The sequence below is a fragment of the Triticum urartu genome, chromosome 5A (genome assembly GCF_056163025.1).
Source record: "Triticum urartu cultivar PI428250 chromosome 5A, HENAU_Tu73, whole genome shotgun sequence".
Lineage (NCBI taxonomy): Eukaryota > Viridiplantae > Streptophyta > Magnoliopsida > Poales > Poaceae > Triticum > Triticum urartu.
Window position 1 is genome coordinate 383420095 of NC_141877.1, and position 13594 is coordinate 383433688.

At 43.4% G+C, this 13594-nt stretch overlaps 2 protein-coding genes across 2 annotated transcripts; one reads left to right on the plus strand and one right to left on the minus strand.

Annotated features, from left to right (window-relative positions):
- The first annotated feature begins 4113 nt into the window (after positions 1–4113).
- On the plus strand, positions 4114–9546 carry LOC125509112 (sulfite exporter TauE/SafE family protein 3). Its single transcript, XM_048673994.2, has 13 exons — positions 4114–4364; positions 4487–4744; positions 5069–5228; positions 6260–6460; positions 6555–6619; positions 6730–6757; positions 6837–6913; positions 7005–7091; positions 7585–7635; positions 8402–8623; positions 8716–8809; positions 8893–9033; positions 9131–9546. Exons 2-13 carry the CDS (start codon positions 4538–4540, stop codon positions 9214–9216), a joined length of 1419 nt encoding a protein of 472 aa, XP_048529951.1. The 5' UTR covers positions 4114–4364; positions 4487–4537; the 3' UTR covers positions 9217–9546.
- Positions 9547–10044: 498 nt separating this feature from the next.
- On the minus strand, positions 10045–13281 carry LOC125509113 (uncharacterized). Its single transcript, XM_048673996.2, has 4 exons — positions 13110–13281; positions 10898–11020; positions 10620–10739; positions 10045–10538 (listed from the first exon to the last, which is right to left on the minus strand). The coding sequence occupies exons 1-4, from the start codon at positions 13264–13266 to the stop codon at positions 10474–10476; spliced, it is 465 nt and encodes a 154-aa protein (XP_048529953.1). The 5' UTR covers positions 13267–13281; the 3' UTR covers positions 10045–10473.
- Positions 13282–13594: the final 313 nt, after the last annotated feature.

The window sequence follows — 13594 nt, forward strand, 5'->3', positions numbered from 1 at the left end:
CTCTGACATGCAAATTCTGCCACAAACATGTTTTCCCCTGCAGGTTTGAAGGATAAACCCTTAGGGTTCCCCCATGCCGTTCGGAGCGCGTTGGAGATCGTCTGGATGTAGAGCGTATGTCGATGAAGCACTTTCCCCGCCAGCATCCACTTCTCCTGCTCCCCCTCTTCCAGATCTCAAGCACCAACGGAGTCGCCTCCTCATCGGTTATTTCCATCTTGCCTACAGTTTTGCCCTCGCCGCCCTGGGCGAAAGCGCCTCCCTCTCTTGCCGTCGATCAGCAGGCGAGGTCATCGCTGATCCGCAACCCTCAGTTCGCGCCCCGCCGAGCAGATCAGCGCGCACCGCCACAGTCCTCCCGAGAAACCCTAATCGCCTCCTTGGGGGCTCCGGGTTTTTCGGAGGAAAAAAGCCTGGTTTGGAAAGAACATACATATTCGGTTTTTCTCTGTAGCTCTCATTTTAACGCATTCCATCATAAAAATTTACACACATGTACATCATGTCTCTGGGTATACGTGTAATTTTTTTAACTAAAAATTGAAACGTAAAAATATGAATTTGGATTTTTTTTATATATAAAAACCGCCCTCCGTGGAGCTGGTCCCCGATTTGACATCTTCGCCACTTGAGTGCCTAGCTACTACTTACTGCTTGAACCGTGACCGTATGTGTGTTGTTGGAGCTCAAGGAAGGAGTGTTGTTGAAATGGAGCCTGTGGCGTGAACGTGGTTGCAGGAGAAAAGAGGCATGACACACAAGATACGATCACATGGAAGCTTACGGAGAGCGGTACTTACTCCACTTCTTCAGCCTATTCGCTTCAGTTTGAGAGACGCATCTCAACACCACTCCTAAAGACCGTTTAGGAAGTCTGGACAACTCCGAAATGCAAGTTCTTTGCTTGGTTAATCATTCACAACAAGGTATAAACGGCAGATAGGCTACAACGAAGAGGGTGGCCGAACTGCGGTTTGTGTCCTCTTTGCAGCCAAGTTCAGGAGTCTGCGGCGCACCTCCTTTTTCAATGCCAGTTTTCGGTTGCGGTTTGGAATGCGGTAAAGGCGAAGATCGGGCTGAGCAATATTGTCACGGCGGACTGGGCGGCTATGCAAAGTGTCCAACATTGGTGGACCGAGATTACGCTCGCGCGCTCGTCAAATGGGCAAGGGATGGCCTCCCTACTCATGCTTATCTCTTGGGAATTTTGGAAGGAGAGGAACGCTAAGATCTTTCGGAACGTTTCCGCGTCTACGACGATTATTGTGAAAAAAACATGGATGAGGCGACAATGTGGACGCTGGCAGGTGTCACAGGGCTGGGTGTAATTTTACATCGCGAGTAGTTGCTTTGCCTTCGCCTCTGTTCGGTCATTGTTTGGCTGTGGTCCTCGGACCTTGTTACAACTCTCTTTTATTTAATGAAATGGCAAATCTTTTGTCTTGTTTAAAAAAAAAGGCAGAGCTGCAAAAAGATAATCGGCGGATGGCGACCATACGACCAAAAACCACGCACACTCGTGAGAGAAGGCCATTTGTTCCTTGACGTACGAGGGTGAGGGGGTCCAAGCAAGCAAGCGGCGATGGAGCGCTGCTCCTACATACGGCTGGCAGCAGAGTAGAGTGGCGACGCCAAAAAGCAGTGAATTACTTGTGGTTTTGCCTGCTTGTTCCGTTATTCAGTTTCTGATGTCTGTATTGTCGATATCCCTGGCTACCTAGTTTCGTCGCAATCCGCAGCCTGCATGCATGGCGACAGCAATAACAACAACCAAGCACATGGATTTTCCTAGAACCAGTGAAAGCGCCAGACAGACTACTTTCCAGCCGAAAAGGGAGAGCAAATGAACAGAATAATAAAGAAAACAAATGAAATGCGCGCGCCACACGCACGCATCGTTTTCTTTTTCCGAGATGCATCGTTTTTGTTGTTGATCCAACGTCCAACGAGCATCGTTTTGCCACACTCCCTGCCGATCCACTGTTTTTGTGGATACTCTTTTCTTTTTTACGAAAATGATTCAGATCTATTATCAAAATGCATCGAAAGTACAAAATACCTCAAACATAATATTGTGGTTGACAATGTTGTCCCCGCAAAAATAGAACAGTAAGAGCATGCCTAGTAGAACCCTCAAACCCTCACTAGCGTTTTAAGGGTCCAAAAATGGTCTTTTTGTGCATTTTTACGGATTGAAAAATAAGGGCAAATATTAGAACCCTCAAACCCGACCCTTATGACGGAATATTCCCCATGAACGACGTTGTCGTTGAGGCATACCGTCGAGCACCTCGTGCACGACGGGCGAAGGGCGACGCGGGGGCGGAGGGCGGAGGGCGGGGTGGGCGCGGGCGGAGGGCAGTGGCCGGGGGGTGGGAGGCGGTGGCGGAGGGCGCGGGAGCGGGCACGGGCCGGAGGGCGGTGGCGGCGGGTCGAGGCGGAGGGCGCGGAGGCGGAGGGGCGCGGGAAGAGGAGAGGCCGGGGGCGGGAGGCGGAGGCGGCGGGCGGGCGCGCGGGAGTAGAAGTCGGCGGGGTGGCGGGCAGCGCGGGCGGCGGGACGGATGGCGACGGCCGGGGGCGGGGCGAGCGCGGCCGCGGCCGGGAGGAGGTGGAGGAGAGGCCGGCAGCTGGGGGCGGGGCGGGCGCGGGCGCGCGGGAGGTCGACGGGGCGGCCGGCAGCGGAGGAGGCGACTAGCAGCGGCGGACGCGGGCGTGGACCCGGGAGTTGGGAGGATTTTCCCCTCCCGCGCGAGGATAACCGTCAAATAAGAGTTTGGGTAGGTTTTGCTCCCCAACCCTTATTTTTCAGGGTTGGGAGAGGGTTTAAATGTTGGACCTTTAAAATTTTTTGAGGGTTTGAGGGTTCTAATCTATGTGATTTTTTACTAGTAAACTATAAAAAATACAGTTATTTATAAGGGTTTGGGGGTCTGAGAACTCTGCTAAAGATGCTTTAATAACGCTAGCGTCGGTGTCTCCAATGGGTTCAGCAAGGACAAGGAGGTGGTCTAGGGAGGAGCGATGGAAGAATGAAGCTGTCATGTGGACGCGATCTCCTCCTTTGCTTTACACGTCCCAGCAGTACTATACTGGTATACATTTCTTCTAGATCATGGACATAATAGTAAAATATAGTGTAAACCACCACCAACTTGCGCCTTCATTGTCCACTCCTGTACGAGATGGAAGCTGCACCCTCTGACATTGCATTCTTTTATTGGTTTTTCTTTACAACAGTTTTTAGTGTTTCTTTTCCAAAATTATTATATACTCTCTCCGTTCATAAATATTTATCTTTTTAGATATTTTAAATGACTACCACATACGAATATATATAGATATATTTTAGAGTGTAGATTCACTCATTTTGCTCCGTATGTAGTCACTTGTTGAAATATCTAAAAAGATAAATATTTAGGAATAGGTCCAATGTGAGTAGGATCACTTAGCCATGCTTCATAATTGGAAAAACGGGCGCCATGAAAGTAATGTGATAAAGCATCAATATAATTAATAAAAAAATAGAGAATTAAAAATTGTAACTTGAAACAAGAACTACAAATTTAAAGCAATAATAAAGAGCCGCCCGGGTTAATAAAACTGAGAAAATTAATTCGGAAAGAATTTTTTTAGTGAATCCCGATTCAACATTAAAAGTATATTGATTCTTTTCCAATAAACGAAGATTTTTTTTTGTAAATACTACGTATTTGATTCCATCCATAAATCGATTTTCCCTCCTATGCTCTGAGGGAGTAGTTTCTTAGTGTTTCACACGCCAAGTTCTCCTTTGTTTACCCTGCAAAAAAAAAATGCATTTTTTACTCGTCCATGATCCCGTCTCAGTCATACCAAAAAAAATGTTCTCTCGGTCAGTAAATACTTATCGAAGAAATCAATTTATCTAGATGTATTTTAGTTTTAGATATTTATTTTTAGTCATTTTTACGATAAATAATTTCGGACGGAGGGAATATTGTACACTGCTGTACTCTCTGAATCCACGTTTCCTACATGTGAATGTCAAGTAAATATTTCAACGGGCCAATTCGTAATTTTGCCGCCGTGTAGTGGGTATATTGCAAACTGCCTCGCTGTCCCTCTAAATTTGGCCCGAGTTCGTTCGTAGCCTCCCCCTTCTCACGTGTCTCTTCTCCCTCCCTCTCTCCCTCTCCGCCGAATCCCGGCTCCTCCCGTCGCCCTTGCATTGCGTCCGGCTCCGGCGAGTTTCCTCCGCCTCCTTTCCCAGTCCGAACGGCCGGAGACCGCGGCTTCGACCGTCTCTGTCTTTCCCGCACGTCTGTCTTGTGCACCCGAGAGAACCATCAGGAATCATCCAGAGAAGGACAGCCGCGGCGGCCTTCGTACGTTTCCGCAATCCCAAGCCGCAAAGAAGGAGTTTTAATTCCATGATTTCTCAGGCTCAGCCTGCCCTCCAGCTCTGATTATCTTCTTCTCTCTTTCTTTCGTTTGTTGGGAAAAAAAGTAGGAAAGCGGTGCAGGAAGTTGCCTTTCTTGGCTTGGCTGGGTCCGAGGAATGGGGAGGAGGATGCGGCAAGCCATTGCCGCGCTGGGCGTCGCGTGCGCGGCCGCCTTCGCCGTCGCCGTCGCCGCCGCTGACCGTGGGCTCTCGCTGCCCAGCGACCGCGCCGTGGTGGCGGCGCCGGAGGAGATCAGCCTCCTCAACAAGATTGCCAATTTCATGTGGCAGACCGACAGGAACTCGTACCAGCATGTTTGGCCGGTAACACGCAAAACAAGCCCCAGCTTTCCGAGCATTTCTTTAACCAGCGCGTCTTTTTTACTAGCTTCTACTGTAGTTTGCTTTCAGTTACTGTATTTTATTAGCCATGAGATGAACTGCTGCACCTTTTTACCCGCTCGTTTTGTGGGAATTCAGCTTGACCCATGCATGAGGGAACTGAATTTTCTTGATTTAATTTAATTATTATGTAGCTCAAACTCCAAACTATGTACATCTGTGTGTGTGATACTTTTTCAGTATATCTGCACTCTCTTCTTTTTGATATGTGTGGTGCTAATTTGGTGGATTTTGTGGATGTGGTAGCCGATGGAATTCGGATGGAAAATGGTGCTGGGGTCGCTGATCGGATTCTTTGGCGCGTCATTTGGGAGCGTCGGGGGCGTTGGTGGCGGCGGGATCTTTGTGCCGATGTTGACATTGATCATCGGTTTCGATCCAAAGTCTTCAACTGCCATATCCAAGTGTGAGGATCCAGCTCTTTCTTTTGGGATTTTCTTCTTCTGTGCCTGCCTGCTCTGAAAGCAACAGCTCTTGCTGTCCCTAAGCATTCATTTCTCAAGCATGTTCAGTATGCGGTCCTGTAATGATTCCTTCATGTGTGCATTAGTTTGCCTCTTTTCTAGGTATCTTCCTTTTCAAGTATGAGGTGCTGTACTGATTGATTCATGTGTGCATTAGTTTACCTCTTTTCGAGGGATCTTGCTTGTTCTGTTGCTGTTGGAAAGTTAGGCTGGCAAATTAGTTTGGAATTAGAGTATTTAAGTGTCCTAAAGGGGCAATTAACGCTATTCTGTTTTGTTTATGTTAGGTAGGTAACTTGTGATGGTTGCTAATTATATATTCATGTGTATCGGATTACGCCTTTTTGCCTTTGTCTGGCTCACTTATACTTAATTAATGGCTAAGTCTATGTTTACTTGTTTCCATGAAAAGAAGTAGCTACAAAGGTGTGAAGGCTATACAATAATCAAAGTATTAACATGCAAATCTGAAATATTGAAGTTCAGTGAGCAATGATCCTGCATTAGGGTTTAAATGTGTGTTTCTATTCCATTAAACGATACGACCAACAACATCGTCTCCATCTACCGAACTGAGCACAAAGTCAGGGTCACCGTCCAGCTATTTCGTTTGGAACTCGTGACCTAACTCTGCACCATGCGCCAGCACAGCGTCTACAACCTTATAACAATGCACCTTCATTTCCCAGATATTCTTTCCAACCTGTATACTAATTATCTGGTTTGTGTCTTTATCGTCAGTATACATCCCTGCTGTTTAGGAATTCATTTACGTTTACACATAATTACATCCCTCTACTCAGAATTGTTGGTTGACATCGTTATACTCCAAAGTACAATTCATAGAAATCTCTGGTTGCTGACTTACTATACGAGTCTTGCAAAAATATGATAGAATAATATATAAGTATTTAGTTACAAATACAATGTTTGTTCAGCGGTTTTAATTGATATTTTGCATTCATTTGGACAGGTATGATCACTGGTGCAGCTATCTCAACTGTGTACTACAATCTCAAGCTGAAACATCCGACTTTGGACATGCCGGTGATCGACTATGACCTAGCACTGCTCATCCAGCCTATGCTAATGCTCGGGATTAGCATCGGTGTTATTTTCAATGTTATATTCCCTGACTGGCTGGTCACAGTTCTCTTGATAATCCTTTTCCTAGGTGCTGATTAACCCCTAAACTGCTGCATTTGTTTTTTTTTGGTTATCTAGTTCTCATGAATGACCTTTCTTTGCTTCCCCAAATTAAATTGTAGGCACATCAACTAAAGCTTTCCTGAAGGGTGTTGAGACATGGAAAAAGGAGACAATAATCAAAAGGGTAATCTTCCACAGTTATCTCATCATGTTTATAAAAAGTGATTTTATTTATCTCCGCTTCTTTTGTTTGCCCCTTTTGTATGCTAATGGATCTTTTTTCATTTCTTCCAGGAAGCTGAGAAACGATTGGAGCAAACCAGTAAGAATGCTAGAAAACGAAGTGCTTCTCATCTGTCACCAAATCAAAATATTAATGCTCGTATTTTTCAACCTTTCAGGCGAGGAACCAGAGTATGCACCACTCTCTACAGGACCAGGTGCCGCAGCTGATGTCAAACCCCATTCAGATGAAGCGGTAAACATCTCATGACAATATACATAATTCCTTGCATTTGTTGGAGATCTCATTCTCAAGAATTTGAACCTAGAATTTCCCAATATTTCAGCCATCACTTATGAAGAACATTTACTGGAAGGAGTTTGGTCTTCTCACATTCGTGTGGCTAGCATTCCTTGCTATTCAGATAACAAAGGTGAGGATTGTAATTGAAAACTACAAATTAAAATGGTCATAAAAATTTCAGACGCATCTAATTCCAGCTTCTTACCAAGTCATTATTAGCTGTCTTATAACTCAGCACATTTGTTTGGTTATTTCTGTTATTTTTGTTGCTTTATTTGGCCTTACTAGCAAGCATTTTCTCTTTCTTGATTTTGCTTTTGTCTTAAGCGGACGATAATGTTTCGTTCATCTAGTCTCACAAATTTGTGATAGTAAACAAACATCCTTTATGACCAATTCATTCAGAAAAAATAGGAATCAAATCAATATGTACAGCCGATCCATTAAGTCAGTTTTCATAAGACGTTTCAGGATCTTCTGCTCTTTTCAGTTAATTTGAAAAAGAAACACATACAAATGCTGTCACTTTATTTTCTAGAAACTATTGTACTTGAACTAAATTTATAGCTTTCTATCTTTGACAGTAATACTTCAATGCTATGCTATTTTTCTCATACTTGCAGAATTATGCTCCTACTTGCTCCACGTGGTACTGGGTCTTGAACTTTCTCCAGGTATTTATATTTCCGCACCTGTTTTACCCCAGTTATACCAAAAATCCATGCTGATTTATGTAGATCCTGTAAAATACTTAACCACTGGAATTTGTGTTCCAAATATCAATCTTATCACAAGATTTATAAATTATCTCATATGTCTTTGTTGAACTCCAAATGTAACTACACAAACTTAGAGATTCAAAGCCATACATCGTGGGCAATCCCCACACAGGTGCACCTCGACTCCTCTATCTGGCCAGGGATCCTTTTGCCTATTCTTTGGAAAATCTGGGAAGCAAGAAATGCTGCTGCTTTTAGGACTGAAAACCATAGTCCACGTGTAACCATTACTAGCTTATGTAGGGACTTTGATCTTTGGACTCTTCGGTTTAGAGAACCGAGTGATAAGGTAGCCGCCTTGTCTTGGCGCGACTACCTCTCTTCATGGATTGCCGTGACTCTGTAAACTCTTGTAACACTGGTCCTTGGGCCGCTTTGAGCAACATATATACAGGCGGGGATCCTCTCCCCCTCGGTGATTACTCAAAAAAAAACATACATTGTCACTTTGAGCAACATATTTCCTACTAATTAACATGTGATTTAAGCTCCCAATTTTCTCTACCAATTTGTACAAAGTTATGATTTTGCACCACCTATATGGACCAATTTTTACTGTTGGGTTTACTTGGCTAATTTCTGACATTATGAAAGAAGGGTTGTTGTATCGTATCAATGTTGATCATACACTGTCATAAATCTTTCTACTCATTTGGTGCAGATCCCGGTCTCTGTAGGAGTGACTATGTACGAAGCACTGGGTCTGATGAACGGGAAGAGGGTGCTATCATCAAAGGGAAATGAGCAAACTACCCTGAAATTTCATCAGCTCTGCATATACTGCTTCTTCGGTGTCACTGCAGGGCTCGTCGGCGGTCTGCTAGGTTTGGGAGGTGGTTTCATCATGGGACCACTGTTTTTGGAGCTCGGCATCCCTCCCCAGGTACACTCCACCCCCCCAGTTTTCACGTTTATGTATGTCAACAAGTTATGATTTGGCCATAAAGAATGCCTCCTTAACTGAAACCATCATAGGTTTCAAGTGCTACCGCCACGTTTGCAATGATGTTCTCTGCTTCTATGTCTGTCGTGGAATACTACCTCTTGAACCGGTTTCCAGTTCCTTATGGTAACACTATCCCTCTGGTTCACATTTTTTTCTTGGTATAGGGCTGGGCATGTACTGAATCAATTTCTTGGCCTTTTCTTCAGCTGCTTACTTTGTTGCTGTGGCGTTCGTTGCTGCCATTATTGGGCAGCATGTAGTCAGGAGGTTGATCAGTTGGTTAGGGCGGGCATCACTCATCATCTTCATACTGGCTTTCATGATCTTCATCAGCGCAATTTCTCTTGGTACATTTTCGAACATCTGACACTGCCCTGATCAAATGCCCACTGTTTTTGAACTTTGAACAATGTGTAACAGAAGCTGCTTCTTTTCAATCTTCAGGTGGGGTCGGTATCTCCAACATGATTCACAAGATGGAGCAACATGAGTACATGGGGTTTGAGAACCTCTGCAAATATGATGCATAGGATGCAAGCGGGCTTAACGTTCATGTGCAGTCATTCGAGTAAGGAACCGGAATTAAATTGAAGATTCAATTCATAGGTGGTTCAGGTTTCATACCTTTAGCCATGTAATCAGAATGTAATCTAGCGCACAAAAAATCAGAGGTCACCGCTTGGGGTTAGAACTGGGGTAAATGTTGGAGCACACTTTTTTTCTGGAACTGATTTCTGAATTTTCAGTTTAAAGTCAATTCACCGTGCCTATCTCATTGTACCAATCTTGTAATAGATTTAGTGAACTTGTTCTTATGCCCTGCAGAATATCATCATAGATGTGCATTTTGTTGTCAGAAATTGTTCACTGAGAATGCCCCTGCAGATAGGCGTGTAGCCCATTATCAAACGCTCGATGCACAGCGCCGGCAGAATTTCATGTTTCTGGATGTCCTACCCATTCAACAAAAATAGCATGTTTCTTCAGAATTCAACATATATCATACCCACAATCTACATCACCAGACAAAGATTATAGCGCCACTCATCGCCAATAATCAGTGCTGCCGAAAACACTTGGCCTCTGTACTTATCTCTTAATTTGAACCAACATCAGACCATGAACATGTAACACTCAGTACTATTTATTTTATTTTATTGCGGGGAAACACTCCAGTACTATAGTAGCATGGTTGCGCTTACATCCTTCCAGAACATGTCAGCATCACCAGATATCTTGTACTAATAAAGTAACTACTGCCGCCGTAAGATCTTTTGATCATGATTTCCTACGTATCACATTCCTCAATTTGCATTCTCAAACGAGGCAATGCATGGGCATGGCAACAAGGCAAAGAGTGACAGTCTGATGCATTATAGGCAACTTAAAATATATCATTGTAACTAACAGATGTTACATTCTCTTTTTTCCTTTCTGAAACGTATTGCCATACTTCAACTTATATCATTGTAACAAAACATCAACGCACCATTCTGAAGTTTCTAACCCATAACGAAGATTTCTAAGAAGACTCGTGTTTACAGTAGCACCAATTTAGGGGATGCTATGAACAACTTTATCTAAATCGTCGGAAGACAGTCGAGATAGAAGAGAACATTGTATGCTAACGATAGGGGGGAAACTGTAAGCTGACAGTTACCAGAAGCATGCTTGAAATCATTAATCAACCATGCTCCTGTTACCAGGACACTCGAGCAAGGCGTTGTTTTTAGCATCTGAAGTGATTTACAGTTTTTTACATGAATAGATCATTGTGCAGCTGCCCTTCAACTGTCTTGGACCAGGTTGGTTGGCTCACTCAAAACATACTTCGGCAGTTCATATTTAGCACCTGAAATGTTAATAGCTTGGTAAACTACCTGAACGACAGTTGAAAGAGTGGGGAAAAAAGGAATCAGATGGAAAATCAAACCTCTTTCATCATAGCATAGAGTCAGGTCAGCATTTGAAACAATTACGCCCGCACTTTCCACAATTGCCTGTGCAAGGGCTACATCAGCCTCTGACGCAGCACGAAGGGCATCCCAAATTTCTGTAGAAGGCTTAAATGGTTAGTGCAAGGATTGCGTACATGAGCAGCTAAGGGAACTATACATACAAGCATGAAAAGAAAGTGGAGCTCAACTATCAATTTAATAGGAAGCAAAATTATGTAAAGACACACGACAGAAGCATAAGAGTAAGAAGTACCTTTCCGACCACCATAGTGAGGAGCTGTGTCCCAAAACTCATCACGCATCTGCCTGAGCTGGGCAATTGTGATCGGCTGGGGGTGCTTCCAGGGCTTAGGCTTCCTGACTTTCTTCGTAGCTTCTGCATAATTGAAAAATAAGCCACAATGTATGAGATGACCAGTGAAGCCTTAATAAGTATTCACAGTTAAAAGATATTAGAGTAAATTCAGTGCAAGACAAAAGACAAACAGCGCTAGTTTTTTGGCTCTTAAAAACTCATCTCTATGTAATAGGAACATCCTTGTGCAACTTACTATTCGATGAAAAGTTCACCTTTAAATTTTAAGGCATTTTTCTAGCCCTGCTCTCATTATGTGTCTACCACAAATATACACATTACATGTGGTGACTAGAATTTTTTTAGCACCAACAAACTAACTTATAGGGACTAAGTAACATAAATCAAAATTAATCAGTGCCAACAACTCACAATTGGAATTAATCAAATATTGAGTGGACATAATATTTGATCCATGCTATGTACATGAGATGACTAAAACACACATAGATATATAATAATGTTATTTCATCTAATTATTCAAGATTAGATATTGTCAATGAGTAGTCAGGCATGTATTTAATAGATCTACATGAGGTCATCAACTATCTAAAATACTGGCAAGTGGCAAGAACTAAAAATTCCACAAATTGTTTTGTACCATTTTCAACAGACACAATATGATGCACCAGGACTTGCATAATACTACCATCACGTTCCAAACGTCACTTGCTTCTTCTTTATCAAATACCAAGCCCCACAGAATTGTTCAAAACATAATAATACTCTTAGCAGTTTAGCACAACCTAGTCCTTGTGGATACATTTTGTCAGGCTCCAAGCTGATTAGGCTAACTAAACAACCATCCATATTCTTCAATAAATGTTGACACCATTATTAGTTTACCAGACACTAAGCTATTACTTCTAGCTGAATACATAAAATACAACTCTACTCAAATGTAATGAACAAGGAAACCAAATCCTGTATAGTTCCAGCTTTCAGTGTTCAACTTGCACAAAATATCATGTCCCTTGCATCAGGATTCAGGACAATAGAATAGGATCCAAAATATAACATTTGCTCATGAATTGTCATAATAAACAACCACTACATATCACAAAAGAAAACAGAAACCTTCAAGATACAGAGATGTTAATCACACCCCCAAGAATGCAATGAATGTTAAAACTATGTCTTGTTGACTGCTATGCTAACTAATTAGTTCCATTCAGAACAAATCATACAGAAATCAAAACTATGCGTCATGTAGCAAAGCATAGTTGTGCATGCTGTCGGATCAAGAAACATTTGTCACACACAAGAAACTGGAAAGAACAAAAAAAATTCTCTTCAGAAAAGACAATTTCGCCATCCATGCTTAATTTGGACTATCCACAAGTTCAACAAGTCTATCACAGCTAACAACTTTGGAAGATCCAAATCCAGTTACATCCTCATGTTCACACACTCACTGATCATGACCTCCTTTCACCAAACTATGATTAACGAAGCCAGAAAGTGTCCTATAACATCTTCCACACGTTATGCACACAGGGACAACAATGTATAAAAAAAGAATCTAATTTACACTCCTGTCGCCACACAATAGTTACACGATCCAGTTCAGCAGAGCACTCTCTAGTTACACAAGGGGAAGCAACTCCATCTTCCCCAAGAATCCCATCGCCGCAAACTAATCATTCACCAAGGAAATCCGCACAACAAATGATCCCATTCAGTTCGCCGGTGGGCATAAGTTTCACTCCTGCAATTTTTACCGGCCAACTCAAACCCAAATCACAACTCGACCAATAATCCCTTTCCACGAAGGCGCCACCCGAAAATCCCTGCCAAGCCCTTAAGCAACTACCTACACACAAATAACTCAACTTGGATAACCTAGCTCGATTTGGAACCAAGAAATCAATTCCTGCCAAGCACGGCTCGACCAAGAATCCATTCCCATCACACAACTGACGCCATCTACGCCATCAAAACGCACGCCCTCTAAAGGGACCAAAAAATCTTCAAACTCCAAGAACCCAATTCCGCGAGTCGCACAGAAATCTTGTCGCAAGGACCCGATCCTAACCGGGCGGATCAAGCAGAAAGCGAAGAACAGGAGGGGAAATCTGAGGGGCTGGGAGCTCGGATCGTGAAATCTTACCGCCTCCGGCGGCCGCAGCGCCCTTGGGGGTGGATCCTGCGCAGCCCATGAGAATCCTGCTTCTCGGTGGTGAAGCCGTGGAGGAGTGGAGGGCTTTGGGGGAGGCAGCCTTGGCTTCCGAGCTTCTACGGAAGAAAGGAATAGAAAGCGCCTTCATAAGCTCTCCTGCCTTCGTTTATAGGAGTATGATTTTATTAATTAATTAATTAATAATTAAATCAAACCTTGCTTATATCAGAGGAGAGAACATCGGATACAACAACGTAATAATAGAGTAACTGAAGCCAATAGCATAATAATGACCCTAGAAAAACAGAGCTTGCAAGCAAGACAATATGGCTCAACGTTTTGCTAAGGTCATCTCCAATACGGACCCTCAAAACACCCGCACACGTCTGAGACGACCTGTTTGGACGTTGCAAGGCATCCAACACAGGCATGTATTTGTTGGCAACGAGTCCGCATGTCCGTTTACTCGCAAACTG